Below are 19860 nucleotides of genomic sequence, written 5' to 3' on the forward strand. Positions count from 1 at the left end.
ATAGGTTGTTTATGAAGAGGATTCTGGGCTCGGTTCTCTCTTGGCTGATGCATCATGTCCAAGAAGAAGACATGCATCAAAAGAAATTATTTCCCATGAGACGGATCTTAGCTTGGACATACCATTTTTGCAGGCGAGAGGATTGTGCAAGTTAAGATGATCCTCTCTGAGTTTAGATCTACATTAAAACCGACTGATGCTCCCTGCCTCCCGCCATGAGCCTTCAGTTCAGAGATGTACAAAATGTATCCTTCGATGCCCACATCTAACAGAAATGTGGACTTAAAGCAGCATACAGGTGTCCTGTCCTCTGGACTTAAAGCAGCATACAGGTGTCCTGTCCTCTGGACTTAAAGCAGCCTACAGGTGTCCTGTCCTCTGGACTTAAAGCAGCATACAGGTGTCCTGTCCTCTGGACTTAAAGCAGCATACAGGTGCTAAGTTAAATGTGGAGCACAGATATATATATCATTACTTATCATTTTAAGTAAATGATACCTTTGCTGAACACATAGCTGATGTTAAAACAACACTTAAGTTGCTGTAAGAAGGTGGTTGACAATTTATAGTCACTAAGTTGCGTTCCTTGACAACAGCGTCACCTGAAGATATTTAAGAATCTATGGCAATTAAATAAATAAAAAAAGTAGAAGGTAACACAACAAATCCAACATGTATAAATATTCCAACATCATATTCAATGTTTGTTGCAGTTGCAAGAGAACAAGAAAGTCTATCTGACCCGGAGACCACCTGAGAGGGGACTCCATTGTCCCTTGTCCCCGTCCATCCAGTATGTTGCAGGATCCAGTTACACGGCCACAAAGTGGCAGTTAGGCTCCTGAAAGAGATAGCACTCCTCGTGGGCGGCTGACTGAGACCACACATCACTCGGGCAACACACGTTTAGGAGGATCCAGGTATCTAGAGCAACCCGGCCATCAGCGTCCTCCACCGCAACGGTCAATCACGTCCTCTGCTGCCGGCATTTCGAGGGGAGCACGCAGTGAATGTCCGAACTTACCGGTATTAGGCCAAAATGCGTAAATTGCTGAGTGGTCAAAATTTGAATTGTCAAATCGTGATTTGTCTGCGCACATTATTAAAACTATAATCTAAAAGGTTATAACTGCAGAGTCAGGCTTTCTCAGTCACACATCACATCACCTCCTTTAGATTCACATGATTTGATTCATAAAGTAGAATGATTGATAATTATTGACAGATGATAATTGCTGATTGCGAACAGTTGTGAGACAGATGGTGAAACAAATACGCACTTTCCTTTCTTGGCCCAACCCTACAAATAAAATCCACTGAAACTTTCCAAGTTATGTTAATGATAACCAAATAAACAAAAAATAAACAAATAAAAAACTGCATCATTTAATCTCATCTGATTCTTGTCACAGGTAATTAAAAACTAGAATGACACACTCACACGATTCTCTCCCACAAAGACTAAGACTCACTCCATCATCCCTCTAGCAGACAGATCAATCACCCTGAGAAGATCCCAGATTTGTATTACTGGTATGATCTGCAGATGTGTTTCTTTCAAGATCCACTTATTATTTAAAAAGAAAATGTTGAAGACACAAAGACACAGATTGAGACATAACCTCCTCGGGAAGTCCTAATTCTGCTTTGTGAAATTACCTGCTTCGCTTCCACCACCACGTGTGTCATCGTCGAGTCTTGTGTGCAGAACCCGGTCAGTCCGAACCAATTCGAACTTCCCTCCTTAGACATCCGACTCAGACAAACACAACCAGCGATGCAAGTTTAGCAGCCGACGAGTTCTTCCATTGCGGATCCTCTTTATGGTCAACACAGATGTTTCAAGTCCTGCCCGGTGTCACGGCCTGGAACAGAGCAGGAGGAGGAAGAGGAGAGTAGCACTGCTGCTTCCTGCTGGGTCGATGCCCCTACATGGTGGATGATGCGGCGGCAGTGTGCTAGCGGCTAAGGAAGCGCTGTGGTGGTTAAACATTCATGGAGCACCAAACATGCTTGCACACTACGTGTTTAAGGAAAAGTGTGTCCGTGTGTGTGCTCCAGTGTGTGTTTGTGCGTATGTAATACAAGGATGTTGTAACCTTATCCACCCGGGGACCCGTCCTCGCCCTCCTCCCAACAAAATTACAGCACAGGTATTCAATTACTGATCATTGATTAGGTAGATGCATTTCAAACTAATTACCAACTCTTCATTGCAGTGACTGATCAAAACTATTTGAATTAAACTACTTTGCCACCGGCAGCTGTCGCATATTAAGTTCCAGCCTATGTTCCTCTTTAATTATCGTGCATTTCATTGGTATCGTCGTTAAACAATGAAGCTTTGAAATGTAGCGTTCTATAAAAAGAAATACAAATTTGTAGTCAAATATATCTTTATTTTTCAATACATCTTTGCATTTACTGCTTTAATTTAAAAGCAACAGCCAACACGTGAATGAAAAAGAGGAGATGAAGATGCAGCAAAGATGTGTTGTTTGGTTGCCAGCCGAGTAACGCTGCCCTCTTATTCCAGCTGTTTAAACTTTAACATCCTGCTTCCTGTTAGCATCCACAAAGGCATCTTACATTACTGAGGATTGGCCAAAACACAGACCGATGTAAGAGAGGATACTGGGAAAATCCCCATCGCCATATTGTAATCCATTATGCAAACGCCGATGAATATCTGGGATGTAGAAAGTCTTGAAGGTAAATCCACTGCTGTCCTAATAAGGGACGGATCACACTCATCAAATACTCATCCTCGTCAAAGCCAGGCACATTAGAAATGGACCGGACCTCGAGATCACATTTCTAGCAGCCTAGAAAATCCATGTTTTTGCTAGTAGCCTAAAGCACCAAGCTATACTACATACTCACAATTCATAAACGTTTCTGTAAATGCAGTAGAGCATAACTTGATCAGCAATGGAATGTCCCTCAATTATGGAAATCCCCTACAACTTTGGTCTCTCATCGGCTAGCCCTGGGCCATCGGCTGAGTGATCAATATGTGGACACGAGATGACACTGGGTCATAAACTGTCCTAAGGAGGAGACAGCAGCCATAGATAATCCATACAAGAGAGCTCCTCACTCTGAATGGAGGATTTAACTCCAAGTCCGGCACCCAGTGGAAAGAGGAAGAGTAGCGCAGAAGGTTGCCCCAGAGGATGAAATGTAAAGTGAACAGGCAGTGAGGAAGATGAGCACACAACATGGAGGGACAATGCCCTTTCTACAGGGACCACAGACGTCCAGCGATAGACCTTTACAGTGTCTCGATCGATGCATCTTCCCAGAGTGACTGGCTTTTCATGTTTGCCGACTTGCTCAGGTATTTCTTGTTCCTTTGTAATATGGTAATCAATGTTATACATGCCGGTGGTTGTAAAGCCTTCCCAATCACACACGCAGTAGCACTGTTTGATTTACCGGCGTAGCCCCTCCCCTCCCCCATCATCATGTAAATTCAGGGTCACATTTAAACCTGAAGAGCACAGCGGCGTCTGACTTTCAAGCAGCGATGCTGGAATGGATGTGGAGAAGTCCTGACGGGTTATTCGCTCGGTATTGATCGTATTATCTCATTTTATTTCTTGTGCGATCTTTTTTTGATGACTAATGTCTCCTTGTGGTTTTCTGATGTTTAGGGGCGGGGAGCAATTCGTGGGTCAGAGCTATGAGAACAAAGGCGCCGACAATGAAGAAGGAAAACCTGCGTCCAGATCCAGATCTGACAAAACATGTTAGTCAAACGTTGGTGTTTATAGTCATCTATCGAGTATTTATTCAGCCTCTGTGTGAGAGACACACCTGCTAGCCCGAGCCTTTTCATCTTTTGCAGAGCCCAGGCTCTTTTATATGCTATAAAATCATTATTTAGCAGACAGGAGATGTGGTAGTTCAGTTTGAATGTGTGTTGCGCAGATTTTTGAACACAGCAAAGTCATTAAGTCATGCTTCTTTTCAGTTATACATGACTTCTACTTCTTTACAGGGGAAACCTTTACGGTACAAGATGCGCTGGAAACCTTCGGGTTTGGGAAATTCCAGTTGAAATTATGTATCCTCACGGGATTGGCATGGGTAGGGGTCCTTAGACATGGAGGAACGATTCGGCTCTGACTTCCAGGCACTGTTCGTCTCTCTCACAGCGCCCCACGTCTCTGTGACAGACAGGAGAAGCCGTGGAGATGGTGATCCTCAGCATCCTGGGCCCCCAGCTTCACTGTGAGTGGAGGCTGCCCACCTATGAAGTGGCTCTCATTGCTTTGGTAAGAACGTCAAAACTGAAATGGCGCTTGTTTTAAAGAATTTCAAAATGTTTGCTTGAAACTGTTTTTTAGATGCTGTTTGTTGGGATGATAATCGGTTCCCCTTTATGGGGGAATGTGTTCGACAAGCTTGGCAGAAGAGTCGTGAGTCTCCTTTGCTTTTTTTTTTGTTCCATGCATCATTTTTGTGCATTACTTGACGCTTTACTCTTCTCTTTGTACCTCTATGGGACACAGGGTCTGATCAGTTCTATGTGCTGGACCCTGTTTTATGGTCTGTTGAGTGCCTTCGCTCCGGCCTATACCTGGGTATTGCTCCTGCGGGGTCTTGTAGGTTTTGGCATTGCAGGATGTTCTCAGTCGTAAGTTCACTTCTCCCTCTTTCTGTGATCAATCAAACACCTTTTGAGGACCATGAAATGACATCCAACAATCTTTCATCCCTTTAAAGGGTGACACTGTACTCAGAGTTCCTCCCCATAAAAATGAAAGGACCCCGCATCATGATCATGAAGGTAATGTGATTTATATCTGATAATGATTTATCTCTGATCTCAGTAATTAGCACCTTTGATGCGTTTGGGTGCATCAGGTATTTTGGTCATTTGGTACTGTGATGGAGGTCCTGCTAGCTATTTGGATCATGCCCAGGCTTGGTTGGAGATGGCTGCTCGGTGTGTCCGTCCTGCCAAAGGCTATATTTGTCTGCTTCAGCTTTGTAAGTACACTGGTGGATTGAGACAGATGCTTAAAATAAAGTTACACTGAAACCTTCGATAGCCTCTCTGTGTTTCACAGTGGCTTCCCGAAAGTCCTCATTTCGACTTGATGGCGGGAAACACAGAGAAAGTCATGTTAACTTTACAGCGTGTCGCCAAAGAGAATGGTCAGACCATGCTTCAAGGGAAAGTGATCCCGCAAATAGAGGTAAGGTTCTGAGTATATGGGTAGTATAATATATAAGATAATATATGAGATAGGATATTTCGTTTATTCATTCCAAACTTGGATGTTCTATTTTTGTTTTAATTTCACAGAACAACCGCGGGCAGATTAAAGACCTCTTCGCACCTCAGTATTGGAGAGCGACTCTTCTTCTGTGGTTTATCTGGTTAGTTTAAATATTTCATCCTTTGTCGTCTAGATTTATGTCAACCTTTCATAACCAGGTCCAAATAGTTATGCGATATCCTGTCGTCTGGTGTGTGTAATTTAGAATTTACACTAATATCATGTCATCCAAAGGTTTGCTGCTGCCTTTTCCTATTACGGTCTAATCCTGCTGACGACCGAGCTGTTCCAGTCTGGAGACCCGTGTGGGAGTCAGTAACTGACCAACAGCTTGAATTGTTTGTCTTCATCTTCAACATAAACCAACACCAAACTCTCCGTCTTCGATTTAGGGACCCAAAGAACCGAGGATGAACACGTTTGTTTTCTAGAGTGTCAGTATTTGACATTAACTGACTACAAAGACCTTTTATGGACAACCTTGGCGGAATTCCCAGGTGAAAATAACTTTTGTCCAGCGGCTGTGGCTTGGAACAGAAACTGCCGAGTGAAACATTGAACTATTTATTCGTCCATTTTTCTTCATGAATACGAGGGAGATCTTAGATAATTTTTTGCTATTTCTGCTAAAATTCTGAAGGGTTGTATAATTCTTTTTTTTAGAATTTACAAAAATCTTACATCGTGTTTCCTGCACCGTTATTGACAACCCCGTTCCAAGTCTTGACATAAGGTCACTCTTCTTGCCATGTAATCCTGAAGTACTTAGCCTAATGAGAAAGAGATGCAGGAATATGCTGGGAGCGGCCCAGCCTGTAGAATGTATTCTAATGCCTCTGCATCCGGTTTGTCTGCAGCATTTAACCCTTATGTTTGTTATTTCACGTCTGTTTTAGGTGTTTTATTTTTCCTTCTTATGGTTGACCGTATTGGGAGGAAAATAAGCCTGGCATTGTGTTTTTTTATGTTCTCTTTGTTCATTTTGCCTTTACATGCTTGTGTTGGGAGGTAAGATTGTCCGTGTGTGTTGTTTTTATAATTCAAATACTAAATCTATGAAAACAGCAGCACAGATTGAAAACTTCTGTGTTTTTGGTTCACGCAGGGTAGTGCTTACAATCTTCATCTTTATCGCCAGAGCCTTCATCGCTGGAGGATTTCAACTTGTCTTTGTTTACACACCACAGGTGGCTCTCCATATTCTTACCAGTTTAAAATCTGAGACATTTATTTTCTAGAATCTTAACAGAAGGAAATGCTCTTTCTGTATAATTAGGTTTTCCCGATCAAAAATAGAGCCTTGGCAGTGGGAACTTGCAATGCAGTTGGCAGGGCGGGTTCCCTGGTTACTCCCTTTGTGTCAGAGGTATGATGGATTTACCACGTCCGTTGCTACTTACGCTTATCATCGGTCTGATATCACTCATAATTAAGCAGCATGTTTTTCTGATTTATTGTGTGTGTGTGTGTGTGTGTGTTGAATCTAGGTAATGCTCAGGAAATCCTTTAATTTGACCCTGTCAGCGTACTTCGTCTGTTCGCTGCTGGCTGGTATTGCATGCTTGATGCTGCCTAACAAGACGCTGAGCGCAGCTCTGCAGGAGTCCAAGCTTGACAATGAGGATGGAGTGCAGACAAGCACAACAACAACAGCAACAACAACATCCAAGTAAAGCGGTGCAACACTGTCCAAGTGTAAATGTTCCTCAAAAGGAAGCGCAACAAACAATGGAAAATGAAAAAGACTGAGATTTAACGCTCATTTTAATCAACGGAGCCATGATGGATAATCAGCGACAGATTTGTGTTAGTGATAAACGAGGTTCTCTCAGAGATCATTTCGAAAACGAGTTCATTCAAAGTCAGCTACTTATCACAAGTCGACTGACTCGAGTTCGTTACCTTCTCATACCTGCTTTTGCCCAAGGGTCATTGGATAATTCCACGATTTTGTCCTGCCACTAGATCTATGCTCAGCATCCCTGGAGGTGATCGGAACCTTGGGCCGGCCCCCGGCCGGCCTGGACGATGGGTTTCTGCATGATGATTGAAGGGTCATTCATGACTGAAATCTATTTTTTGAGACATACCGTCAATTGATCATTGGGAGCTCAGTCCCATCACGGATTTTACAAGTGAAGTCTAAAGAAAAACTGCAGCCTATTTCTTTCTTATTTGCTTGACCATTTCCATTTCCTGCACTGCGAATGAAACACACTCGCAGAATATCCTTGTTTCTGTTTAACAGAATTTTAACATTTCCTATTTAATATCGTTTCATTCGTTTGTTCAATCATTCACGCTTTCATACTAAATCGGAGTGAAGCAGCCAGTGAGAGAGATGCACACGATGGCAGACAATGCTGATATTGTCCATCTGATAGTTGTTATGGTTACGCTGTTTTGATGTTTAATTTGTAGTAGCCTCCATCACTCCTGTCTTTGCTTCTTTTGTTGTCGTGTCGGACAGGTTGAGCCAAACGGGGCACACCTGATCCTCATCCCCGCTCACCAACTCACTCCCTTCATAGATCCGGTTCACCTGCATTACCTTGCCAGATTATGCTTTTGTTTTCCTGCCTGCTTGTCTCGGGTTCTCTCCAGTGTTCTTCTGTTCTTCATAAAGTAGGCCGACAATGAGTTTCTTTTTGTTCTTTTTTTTTAATCTATTATGAAACACAATTATATCATACAAGTTTGATTAGCATGAAATCCTTGTGTAGTTTGCGGTGTGTCTTCTTGTTTCAGATTAACATAATCCCAACATTTCCATGTTGATATAGTTTCGTTCAATCACTGATACGGATGACTTGGTCGGCGTGAACTAGCCGACGAGCAAGATACACGCAACGGCAGATCAACACCAAGGTGACGTAACTCATCCTTTTAGCTCTCCTGGTATAAGAAAAAGGCTCAAAGGACACTTAAATACATGTGCGCGTGAAAGCTTGTTATTTCAGTTGATGTGGCTAAATGTAGTATATTCTGGAGTAAATGTGTCTGCAGGGATATTAACTCATAATAATTTGGCACATTGCAAACTCTGGAATATGTAGCATGAGCTGGATGGATGCTATTTAGGGCACTAGGCCTAATTAAAAATAATAATTATGTGAGTTCTTTGTGCCTTCTGCTGTGTGCACTGAATATACTTAAGCCGTGTGCTTATATAATATACATGGCATAATGGAAAAACCTGTATAAACCATAGAAAGTACGCTAACTATTTAATTGGGTATTCATTTTCTTCCGCTTTGCAGATTGCGGGCGTTTCTGGAGTCTATCCCAGCTTGCTATGGGTGAGAGGCGGGGTACACCTCGGACGTGTCACCAGTGTATTGCAGGGTCACACAAAGACAGACAACCATTCACGCACAGAGAAAGAGAAGGCGGTGAGACAGCGAGAGCGCCCTCTGGTCACAGTTCTGACACGGTATAAAACGTAAAGATAAAGTGGAGAAAAAAAGAAATTAAAAATGATTAAAACTAAAAATGACAGTGTAATTTACAGAAATGTATTTTACAAACATAAATATAAAAATATAAACAGCAGATTATCATGAGCAGCTGAAAGAAATGTGAGGATCCAAATTAAAATGTTGCTAAAATGTTAATTTGACAGCTCCGCCCCATTCAGTCATGCAGCAGCACCGTTTCCTGCTGTGATCCCGCCCTGCACACCTGACAGAATGCACTCTGATTGGGTGCTGCAATGAAACCTGAAACGCACAAACAGCTTCTGACACCTTTCTGCTTTCAGAGAAAAGCTGTCTGTTTGAAACAGTCATATTGAAATGGAGAACTGGAGCAGACCAAGAAGGATTTTGTACAAGCGCCATCTGAGGTAAAGTGATAAGATGTCTTTATTTCTAATATTTCAATGTCCTATGTCTGTACTTACAATTTATTATTAGTTAGTGTATTTAGTGTAGGGTTAATCATACTTTAAGTTTAACATCTGTGCTGAATGAAGCCTGACTTTCTTCTCGGGACGTGTTGATGCTAAGCAGTGAGGAACGTTTTGTGGGTCAGAGCGATGAGGACCAGAACACAGACCATGAGATCTGCACCATCACCTCAGAGGGAGGAACTTCTGCATCCAGGTCTGGATCTGACGAAGAAGGTTTGTCCAGCTCCAGTAGCTGCCATGGAGTTTATGTCAATTTTGATCGTGTCAATTCAAAGCAAACTGAAAATTTTGAATATTATTTTCAGTTCAGTTCATAGATTGAAGCTTCTTCCAAACACCAAGAGACATCACTCTCTGAAAAACAAACAGACAATAGAGCAGGACAATGTAGCAAAGAGTGACGTATGACACGCCCACATGACACGCCCTGTAAAAAGCATGCAGTCAATCTCACTGCTATGGTCATTCGAGGGAGTAATACTCAGATCTCTTTTGTCTTTTGATATTTTAATGATAAAACAATGTTATAATAATATATACACACATTTAGGAAAAGTCGGGATCCCATTGGTGCATAGTTGTTTTTTTTAAACAATGTTATGATGTTGCAAATTTTGAAAGCAGTCAAAACGACTGCCTTGGTATAGTTCTAGTGTTAAAGCAACAAACGGGTTTTATGAAGCGTATTCGCCTTTAGGTGGAGGGTGCTGGCGGGGGTGGAGGGTCGCTTTCATACGTCATAATCTCAGTCGCCTAATTCTCTTAACTTAACTCACTCATTACAGTCTAAATGCGACACTAATTTCTACTTCACTCTTTCCTTTTTGAACCCGTCACTGATTTTTACCTTTTTTGAAACACTTTCAACCGACCGACAGCCCATAACGAGGAAAACACGTTGTAATCCAGGCACCTCTGTATGTGGTTGCTGTCAGGAGCGAATCTGAATCGATGTACTCTACCCAATATTGTTTTGATTTAATAGAAATAAAATAAATATGGCGGCACGGTGGCGCGGTGAGAGCCTGAGGAGGGCGCCAGCACAGATTTTCAACATATCAAAGTCACCAAGTCAAGCTTGATCTGGCTCTATTATACTGCACATGCATGTCTTTCCAGGGGACAGTGAATTCAGCGAATGCCATTGTCACTTTCACAGAAACCTTAACGGTAGACTATGTACTGGAAACCATTGGCTTTGGAAAATTCCATTGGAAATTATCTTTCGTCACTGGTTTCGCATGGGTAAGACTCCTTAAGCACGAAGAAAAGTCCTTGTCCTGATTCCCACATGATGCCAGTTAAACAGGGACTTCTCTGACTCTCTGGGACAGATGGGAGAAGCCATGGAAATGATGATCCTCACCATCTTGGGCCCCCAGCTGCGATGTGAGTGGAGGCTGCCCAGCTACAAGGTGGCTCTCATAATATCGGTAAGAACCTATACAAAGGCTTCGTGGCTTATTTTAAGGTGTTTGAAAATGTTTGCTTCAAGCCCTACGTCTGTTACAGGTGGTGTTTCTTTTCTCGGCGATAAGTTGTCCTGGATGGGGGCGTGTTTATGACATGTACGGCAGAAGAGTTGTAAGTCGCCTCTGATCTTCTTCGTGTGAATTCTGTCCCTTGCTTGCCGGTTCATTCATATCTTTTGTCTTTCGTCTCTCTGTCGGACGCAGGGTCTGATCATGTCTATGTGCTGGACCCTGTTTTATGGTCTGTTGAGCGCCTTCGCTCCAACATATTCCTGGTTCTTGTTCCTGCAGGGCCTCGTCGGCTTCGGCCTCGGCGGAATTCCTCAGACGTAATTTCACTTTGTTTGTTGAACACATTTTAGCAACCGTAATATAATTCCTAAGAAACTTTGGTCTCTATCAAGGGTGACACTTTACTCAGAGTTCCTCCCCATTAAGAAGAGAGGCACCTACATCATGATGATGACGGTAATGTGGTGTGTTTTTTTAAAAAGCAAATGAATGCCTTTTGCTGTATTCCAATGTTGTATCTTTGATCTGATTAATCATCATGTTTATCAATTCCCTCCTGATTCACGCATTTGAATGCATCAGTTATTCTGGTCAGGTGGTGGTGTGTTCGAGGTCCTGCTGGCATTGTGGATCATGCCCACACTTGGTTGGAGATGGCTGCTCATTGTGTCCACTCTACCATTGGCGATATTCATCTGCTTCTGCTTTGTAAGAATATTGGTGATTGATAGATATGCTTAAACTAACAATATGCCGAGGTTAACTTTTCTGTGTTCCACAGTGGCTTCCCGAAAGTCCTCGCTTTGACTTGCTGACTGGAAACGCAGAGAAAGCCATGGCGACCTTACAGCGTGTCGCCAAAGACAATGGTAAGGCCATGCCTCCAGGGAAGGTGACCGCCCACACACAGGTGAGCTTACAGGTATGCGTGTCAGTAAGACGTGTGTCCAACATGATGCTTCCCTGGTTAATGCTAAAAATGTTCCTTCTATTTGTGTTTTAATTTCACAGAAGGACCGCGGGCAGATTAAAGATCTCCTTTCTCCTCAGTATTGGAGGATGACTATTCTTCTGTGGTTTCTCTGGTTAGCTTAAGTGAAAATGTCTTCCACTTTATCCTCTATCATCTATAAGAATTTCACTTTGGTCATTTAATAATGTGTAATTCTTCTGCAAGAATAAGCTGTACATACGCTAGCGCCGTGTGGAAATGCTGCCGAGACTTGTTTTTTCAGTTGGCTTTAATGAATAATTAATTTAATAATAATCTTGAGTAAATCTGCTGAGTCGCATCGCTTCAAAATAATTGCAAACATTGGGACTGATATTGTCATAGATGTGGACAGATGCTATTTAGTTCAGCAGGTTTCACAAGACAGGCTCAATCCAGTCGGGCACTACATCTCCTGCTTTATATTAAAGTGCACAAAAATATTTTTTCAATTGTAGAACACTGAATTATTATTTCATCCAAAGGCTTTCCATTGCGTTCTCCTATTATGGCATAATCCTTTTGACGACTGAGCTGCTCCAGACTGGAGATTCGTGTGGCAGTAAGTAACAGCTACTGTCTGTTGATCAGCAAATATGAGTCTTCAAATTGAACAGGCAACACCAGACTTCTATTCTTCCTTATAGCGATCAAAGGAGCCGATCTGGACCCCACCTGTAACTTAGAATGTAATTATTTGACATCAGCTGACTACAAAAGCCTTTTATGGACAACCTTTGCTGAAGTCCCAGGTAAAAGCATGATTTCTTTTATAGGCGTTTATTTTTCAGAGCTGTGATATGGAATTGAAAGATGAAAGACAGTCATAATGCTGAGACATGAGAAATTGTGATAATTCTTCAGTTCAAGGCAAACTAAAAGTATATATTGAAACACATCTCTCGGGCCACGATATTCCATGCACCAACAAAGCAAATATTCAGATTAAAGTACACATTTGCACACATGAATAATTCCACCTTCCTTGCAGGAACAGGTTTGGTGTCTTGTTGCACTCTTGTAGCACATGTAGGCCTTAGCCTCAGGAGATGGAGGTGCAGAAATGTGTAACAGCCTAAGCTTTAGAATGATATTTATTGTTTGTCTACCAGCAGGTAAATGATATGTTCAATAGTTTGTGACTGTTTCAGGTATTTTTGCTGTCCTTTGGATAATGGAGCGTATTGGCAGGAGGAAGACCATGGCATTGTGCTTATTCATATTCTCTTTGTTGATTTTGCCTTTGTATGCTTGTATCGGGAGGTGAGTTTGTCTTATCTGTCTTATATTGTGATCGACCAATTAGAATAAAACAGCAGCAGGGCTCTCAAATCCTTTGTGTCTGTCTTTTGATTCGTGCAGGGTCGCTCTTACAATCTGCATCTTTATTGCCAGAGCCTTCATCATTGGAGTATTCCAAGTTGTTTACATCTACACACCAGAGGTGGCTCCACGTACCTTTATTAGGTTTGAATTAAACTCATTTGTTTTTGTATATTTCAGATGAATTGAAAGCTTTCTTCCCACTCAGGTGTTTCCTACAGAAAATAGAGCCTTAGCGATGGGGACTTGTAGCATGATGTCTAAACTGGGTTCCCTCGTTTCTCCATTTGTGTCAGAGGTATGAACGATTTGGCGTTCAGCACCAAAGTCATTCAGTTTATTGTCAACGTTTCTTTGCATGATCCCTCGTTTTCTGTTTCGGTTCTAGGTGATGCTCAGGAAATCGAAGTATTTGAGCCTTTCTGTCTACTGTGGCTGCACTCTGCTGGCTGGCTTTTTGCCTCTCATGTTGCCGTTGGAGACTTTGGGCAGGGGACTGCAGGAATCCAGTCTTAACAAGGAGGCTGGAGTCCAGATGACGACGACGACGAGTCAAACTGATGGCAGATCAAACAAGATCGGACAGTAGCTTGTTTTAATGGGATTTTTACATCCTGGAGGAATCCGCAGAGCAACATACGTTCGAGGTGACACCGCCCCCTGCTGGAAACAAGAAAGCAACACCTGAGTGTTAATCGCTCCATTCACACTTATCTCATTAATGTGTGAACATGTGTTTACCTGCAGGTGTCTAATGTTATTATGTCACACTGATCTTTGACCTTCAGGTATCTTGGTAGGTCCTACCTATAAAATTACAGTTCACCGCTAATACAAATTTCGTCTTGTGGCTTTGATCGTTTCTGATTGAACATAAAGAACCCTAACAGTCGAACAAAAAGGTCTGTCTCTGTAAAGCTCCTTAACATAACAATAAAACAGCATTCTCATAGTTGGTTTTTGGTTTAACGAAGGGAATAAAGTGTACACCTGCTTCCAGTCGTTCAGGATAGCGGTCGCCATGGTTACACAAGCCGTGACTATCTGATATTCACACTCGTGTGACACGCTATTCAAAGCGCCAATAGGTTTGTTTGACGCAGTGTTTATCCCACGACAATTTACGCACGCTCGTTTCGACTAGACGTGGCGCGTTGCATCATGATTGGTCTGCTAAGTCATGTGGGCGTGTTTTTCGGAAAGACCATTAGCCATGAGTGAATGAGGTTGTTTTCCAGGTGTAGCCTCCCCTTCCCTCCCTCACAAGATAATGAGCTCTGATTGGTTGTCGCAATAAAACCCAAAATACATAAATGTCAAAGCGCTTTGGGTCGAGCTGAGGCTCTCAACCTGCAGCACCAAAATGGACAACTGGAGAAAACCCAAAAGCTCTGTTTGCAAGACAGATCCTGACTTTGGGTAACAACTTTATTGTTTTAATATCTCCATTTGCTCATATTTAAAAAGGGAAAACATTTAGGGAAGACCTGCTGCACACTGTTGCAATGTTACCAGAGATTATGCTATGGTTGTCATTTTGAATTTCTAGTTCTAGGAGTGACGAAAATTATTTGGATCGATGCAATGAGGACAACGGCACAGCCGATGAGAGCTGCACGTCTACCTCAGCAGGAGCTGAGTCAGATGGAGGAAATGAACCTGCATTCAGATGTAGATCCGACAAAACCCAAGGTTTGCTGAGCTATTAGTCACATTTAAACCATTTTGTTCTTGTCCGCATTAAAATGAAAATGCACGCCATCAGCAGTGAAATGAGCAACCCGGATTATTTCCGTTAGTAAAAATGTAATACAATGTAAAAATGCTGGATTCAAAATGTTGCTCGTGTAAAAGTGTCAATCTATTGGGATACAAAAATACAAGTAGTCACTACACAGCAGATCATCTCCTGAGGTTTCTTTACAAGTTAATAGATCATGATGGTGTGTCAACATGGCCATGTCATGAGCTAATTTTAGCTGTTTTGTACTTCTGGTCATTTAATCTTTAGCAATATAATTGCCTATACCACAAACGTCTTCTCAATTAAAGAGGCATGGCTTAATTCAATGGATTATTTTGCTGTGAAGGAGATCCTATCTGAAGCAGTACCTTTACATCACTGCTTTGCAGCTAGTAGACGCGTGTCAGTCCGTTTTGGATGTTTATTTCACTAGTTTTCATCTTATAAAAGTCATTTCATCGTCCTGCACACATTTCTCACCGGAGGACAGTGAACTTCAGTCAATGTCTCGTTGCTTTTACAGAAACCCTCACAGTAGACGATGCGCTGGAAACCATCGGCTTCGGAAAGTTCCAGTGGAAATTATCTCTCCTCACCGGACTGTCGTGGGTAAGAGTCCTTAAACATGGAGACATGGTCCACGCTCTGCTGTTTAACACTCACATAGCACTCGGCGTATCTGGGACAGACGGCAGACGCCATGGAAATTATGATCATCAGCATCTTGGGCCCCCAGCTTCGCTGTGAGTGGAGGCTGCCCAGCTACAAGGTGGCTCTCATGACGTCGGTAAGAGTTTCTCAGAAAGAAAGAAAGTGGTTTCTGCCTTTGAAATATTCTTTCTAGTTCTGAACACGTCTTTTTTTTCCAGGCGGTGTTTGTTGGCATCTGCATCAGCTCCCCTCTGTGGGGACATGTGTTCGACACGTTTGGCAGAAGAGTTGTGAGTCTCATCCATCTACTTTGATTTAGTCATTTGTTCTTTATTTGATGTCTAACAGTCATATTTGATTTGTGTGTCTCTCCGTTTTGGGACGCAGGGTCTGATCATGTCTATGTGCTGGACCCTGTTTTATGGTCTGTTGAGCGCCTTTGCTCCAACATATTTCTGGATCTTGTTCCTGCGGTGCCTCGTCGGCTTCGGCATCGGAGGAAGTTCTCAGGCGTAGGTTCACTGCCTCTTCTTTGTGAGACTAAACGAAGCCTGCACTGACAGACCAACACCTTTTAATAACCATGAAATGACATCATCCTTTCCAAGGGTGACGTTGTACTCAGAGTTCCTGCCCATAAAGATAAGAGGTACCTGCATCACGATGATGTCGGTAATGTGCTACATGCATTTCACTAGATTCCAGTGTTATATCTTTGATCTGATTAACTATTATTTATTGCTCCCCTGCTGATTGATGTCTTGGTGTGCGTCAGGTATTCTGGGCAGTTGGTTGTGTGTTCGAGGTCCTCCTGGCATTGTGGATCATGCCAAAGCTTGGTTGGAGATGGCTGCTCATTGTATCCACTCTACCTCCAACAATATTCATCTGCTTCTGCTTTGTAAGTGTATTGGTGATTGATAGATATTGAAGTTCTGTCCACTTCAGTTTTATTCGTTTCAGTCACACAAAATAATAATTTTCATCTACATAAGAAAACAGACCAAAACAGGCAGAAGCAAAAGCTTATAGGCCTAAATATTAAAAACCTTTACGGCAATATAAGTTACCTTTCATTGTACAGTTGGAAAGAATAAAGAATATGCAATGTGAAAATCATAAATCAAATAAATTCATTAAAAATGAAGACTAAACAACAATCAAACATTCATTTAAATATCTTTGAAATATAGATTTGGAGATCATCTTATTAAGTATAAATAAAGAATGCCAATTTTCCATCTCCATACTAACTTTATTCCACGACAGTCCCCACAAAAAAAAAAAAATTATTGGCAAAGCTTTATAACTCAAAAAGTATTTTGATAAAAAAGAAAGAAGATTAAAAACAATCACCTGCGTTAAACTCTTAAATGGTTTTTCTGTGTTCCACAGTGGCTTCCCGAAAGTCCTCGCTTTGACTTGCTGACAGGAAACGCAGAGAGAGCCATGGCGACCTTACAGCGTGTCGCCAAAGACAATGGTAAGGCCATGCCTCCAGGGAAGGTGACCGCCCACACGCAGGTGAGCTTACAGGTATGCGTGTCAGAAAACGAAGACGTGTGTCCAACATGATGCTGAAATGTACATTTATTTCACTTCCGTGTGTTTTTTTATTTGTTTGTTTTTTACAGAAAGACCGCGGGCAGATTAAAGATCTCCTTTCTCCTCTGTATTGGAGGACTACTCTCCTTCTGTGGTTTATCTGGTTAGTTAGAGTAACATGTATATTCTGTCTGGATGAGATTAAATATGTTCCAGAGGTGGGTAGTTGCTAACTAGGTAATATCACCATGTCTTTAGCTGCTTTGTCTCGTCTGCTGTGTGTAGCGTATACACACATGTATCAAATGCTTTACGTCATCTGCTTGGATTTAATTTAATGAATGAGGGGGTTGTTGTTTTTTTTCTCCAAAGGTTTGTCATTGCCTTTTCTTATTATGGTCTGGTCCTGTTATCATCTCAGCTGTTGCAGTCTGGAGGTCTGTGTGGTTGTACCGGTAAGTAGCACCTACTGTCCGGTGATCAGCTTTAATCGCAGCCTCCACCGAGGCGGACGTTATGTAATCACTGCCGTTGGTTTGTTAGCAGCATAACTCAAAAGGTTTTAGAGACGGATGAAATTGTTGGGAATATCTCAGTTGATTATTGACCGATGTTCATGGAATTTGACTCAGTCATGTAGGGGTGTGGGCTTCTATGTTATGATGGATCCGGATTGTGGATACGGTCAAGATACAAAATAATCTGTATTTTCCAATTTACTGAATAGTATAATATAATACATATCTTGTCAAATGTGAAATTGATATGCAATCAATTCACTCACCTAAAATCACAGTCATAAAGGGGTCCGATATGCACAATGTCTTCTGGATCTAATCCAGAATGAGGTCAGGACTAAATATTAACATTAAAACACATTTATGGATCAACTCTGATTCACTTTTGCTTTTCATGGTTGGTGTATAAAGATACCAAGAACAATCTAGAACCTTCTGGTGCTGATCCAGATCACTGTGTGGTGTAGATCCAGTTAGGAGGGGAATGAGCTGCTTGGTGGAGGTTTGCATTCTCCCAGTGATTTTCTAGTTTTTATTGCATTAGAACAAACAACACAATTGTTTTAATTCCTAACAGTGACACAAGGAGCCAAAGCTGAACCCAGCTGCAAATATCTGACATCAGATGACTACAAAGGCCTTTTATGGACAAGTCTGGCTGAATTTCCAGGTAAATATTCTCCCGCTTGATGTTTTTACAGTTGTAGTGTGGAATTTAAGAATTAAACATCTTCAGACATGACATTGGCAAAGAAAGTTCTAAATAATTGAACGCATCTCTCATGCATTGACATTTAAAACAAAGCTAAAGATTACATGCATACAAATGTACAGACTAATGAGAGTGGCTCAAGCTTGAAACCTACCATTTATTTATTTCTGCAGCATTTAAACTGCATTTCTTTTCTAATTCGTGTCTGTTTCAGGTGCTTTGCTCATTCTTCTGGTAATTGACCGCATTGGGAGGAAGAAGAGCGAGGCGATCTGCTTCTTCATGTTTTGTTTGTCCATTCTGCCTTTATATGCTTGTATTGGGAGGTACGTTTGCTTATCTGTGTTATTTTCTCATTATTCAGCAGCAAAATATTTTAAAACATCAGGACTGATTTGAAATCCTTTGCGTCTGTCTTTTGCTTCATGCAGGGTCGCTCTTACAATCTGCATCTCTATTGCCAGAGCCTTCATCTCTGGAGGAACCAAGGTTGTCGTGGTCTACACATCAGAGGTATTTCTACAACCTTCTGCCAGGTTCAAATTGGACATATTGCTTTATACAATTTCATCTTCATCTTTCATCTGTTCTTTGCTCTTATTCTTTAGGCATTTCCGACAGAATCTAGAGCTTTGGCATTGGGGACTTGTTATGGCATGGCAAACCTGGGTTCTCTGGTTACACCTTTTGTATCAGAGGTATAATTCATTAAGAATCTCTGTTGGTACTTCCCAAAAGAAATGTGCTGAAGATGAGCTCCAGCATAATCTTTTTAAACTGTCTCTGCCTGATTCCTTCCCTTGTGTGTTTCCAGGTGATGCTCCGGTATTCCGTATATTTGACCCTCTCGGTATACATCGCCATTTCCCTTCTGGCTGGGGTCGCATGCTTGAGTCTTCCTGTTGAGACATTAGGCAGAGGTCTGCAGGAGACATATCTCGAGCAGGAGGAAGAGATCCAGTGAGGTGACGCGAACCCCCCCCTGTCACCTGGCTCGGGTGATGAATACAACTGATGTAATGTAATAAATGTACAATAGCCTACCTATATATATATATATTATTTTTTTATTGACCTACTACTAAGGTTTATTATATTAACCATTTCATTATTATAACTCTTGAACTTTACTTTCTGTCGTCTTGTTTCTACACCTGGGTCCTCTGTGCTGCTTTAAAGGGGACATATTATGAATAAATAACTTTTCCCATGTTTCTACACTAATATTTGGAGGTTTCTGGTCATTACCAACCCCAAAACTGCTAAATTAAACCATCCAGTCAATCCTGAGTAGTTTGCATAGGCCACCAGTTCAAGTCCCAGTTCAGATGAAATGTGAACCTCCAGAGCATTACCAAGGTGCCCTTGAGCAACACCCCCCCCCCCCCCCCCCCCCAACTGCTCTGGGTGTATAAACACATGTAGTACATATTGTGCTATATGTCTTGTGCTGTATATCACTGTAAATCAAATATAATCTATTATTAATATCTGGAAATGTCAAAATGCAAATTGTTGTATGTCAGAGATTAAATTAAAAACACGCCAATATCATGTTGTTTGTTTTTTTACAAGGAAGACGATTTTGCCTGCAGACAAAACACAATAGTGTTTTAGTGTTAAATGTCAGTAAAGGATTTACGGGTTGGATCGCGATCGCAGCCCAAAATCCTAACTCTTAAAAGACAAGA

At 41.8% G+C, this 19860-nt stretch overlaps 3 protein-coding genes across 3 annotated transcripts; all 3 read left to right on the forward strand.

Moving 5' to 3' along the window:
• Positions 1-3221: 3221 nt before the first annotated feature.
• LOC137908778 (synaptic vesicle 2-related protein-like) lies at positions 3222-7342 on the forward strand. The gene is made up of 17 exons (XM_068753199.1): positions 3222-3340; positions 3657-3751; positions 4004-4092; positions 4182-4280; positions 4353-4424; positions 4518-4642; positions 4732-4795; positions 4873-4998; positions 5079-5207; positions 5318-5391; positions 5526-5602; positions 5684-5788; positions 6188-6299; positions 6397-6478; positions 6568-6657; positions 6779-6929; positions 7257-7342. The coding sequence occupies exons 1-17, from the start codon at positions 3222-3224 to the stop codon at positions 7340-7342; spliced, it is 1695 nt and encodes a 564-aa protein (XP_068609300.1).
• Positions 7343-9085: 1743 nt separating this feature from the next.
• On the forward strand, positions 9086-13588 carry LOC137908781 (synaptic vesicle 2-related protein-like). Its single transcript, XM_068753201.1, has 16 exons — positions 9086-9135; positions 9299-9414; positions 10361-10446; positions 10536-10634; positions 10714-10785; positions 10878-11002; positions 11078-11141; positions 11268-11393; positions 11467-11595; positions 11697-11770; positions 12162-12238; positions 12324-12428; positions 12828-12939; positions 13039-13120; positions 13208-13297; positions 13388-13588. Exons 1-16 carry the CDS (start codon positions 9086-9088, stop codon positions 13586-13588), a joined length of 1608 nt encoding a protein of 535 aa, XP_068609302.1.
• Positions 13589-14750: 1162 nt separating this feature from the next.
• LOC137908782 (synaptic vesicle 2-related protein-like) lies at positions 14751-19133 on the forward strand. The gene is made up of 15 exons (XM_068753202.1): positions 14751-14793; positions 15267-15352; positions 15432-15530; positions 15613-15684; positions 15782-15906; positions 16003-16066; positions 16170-16295; positions 16790-16918; positions 17029-17102; positions 17312-17394; positions 18035-18127; positions 18384-18495; positions 18601-18682; positions 18778-18867; positions 18984-19133. The coding sequence occupies exons 1-15, from the start codon at positions 14751-14753 to the stop codon at positions 19131-19133; spliced, it is 1428 nt and encodes a 475-aa protein (XP_068609303.1).
• The last annotated feature ends 727 nt before the right edge of the window (positions 19134-19860 follow it).

The sequence above is a fragment of the Brachionichthys hirsutus genome, chromosome 19, assembly GCF_040956055.1.
Source record: "Brachionichthys hirsutus isolate HB-005 chromosome 19, CSIRO-AGI_Bhir_v1, whole genome shotgun sequence".
NCBI lineage: Eukaryota > Metazoa > Chordata > Actinopteri > Lophiiformes > Brachionichthyidae > Brachionichthys > Brachionichthys hirsutus.

Excerpts from the sequence above, each read along its gene's own strand:
- LOC137908778 (XM_068753199.1), top strand. The coding sequence starts at position 3,222 with ATGGAGGGACAATGCCCTTTCTACAGGGACCACAGACGTCCAGCGATA. Across the intron at positions 5,789-6,187 it reads AACCTTGGCGGAATTCCCAG|GTGTTTTATTTTTCCTTCTT; the intron begins GTGAAAATAACT and ends CGTCTGTTTTAG. Across the intron at positions 6,300-6,396 it reads TTACATGCTTGTGTTGGGAG|GGTAGTGCTTACAATCTTCA; the intron begins GTAAGATTGTCC and ends TGGTTCACGCAG.
- LOC137908781 (XM_068753201.1), top strand. The coding sequence starts at position 9,086 with ATGGAGAACTGGAGCAGACCAAGAAGGATTTTGTACAAGCGCCATCTG. Across the intron at positions 12,239-12,323 it reads GACTGGAGATTCGTGTGGCA|CGATCAAAGGAGCCGATCTG; the intron begins GTAAGTAACAGC and ends TCTTCCTTATAG. Across the intron at positions 12,429-12,827 it reads AACCTTTGCTGAAGTCCCAG|GTATTTTTGCTGTCCTTTGG; the intron begins GTAAAAGCATGA and ends TGACTGTTTCAG.
- LOC137908782 (XM_068753202.1), top strand. The coding sequence starts at position 14,751 with ATGCACGCCATCAGCAGTGAAATGAGCAACCCGGATTATTTCC. Across the intron at positions 15,907-16,002 it reads ATCGGAGGAAGTTCTCAGGC|GGTGACGTTGTACTCAGAGT; the intron begins GTAGGTTCACTG and ends ATCCTTTCCAAG. Across the intron at positions 18,128-18,383 it reads AAGTCTGGCTGAATTTCCAG|GTGCTTTGCTCATTCTTCTG; the intron begins GTAAATATTCTC and ends TGTCTGTTTCAG.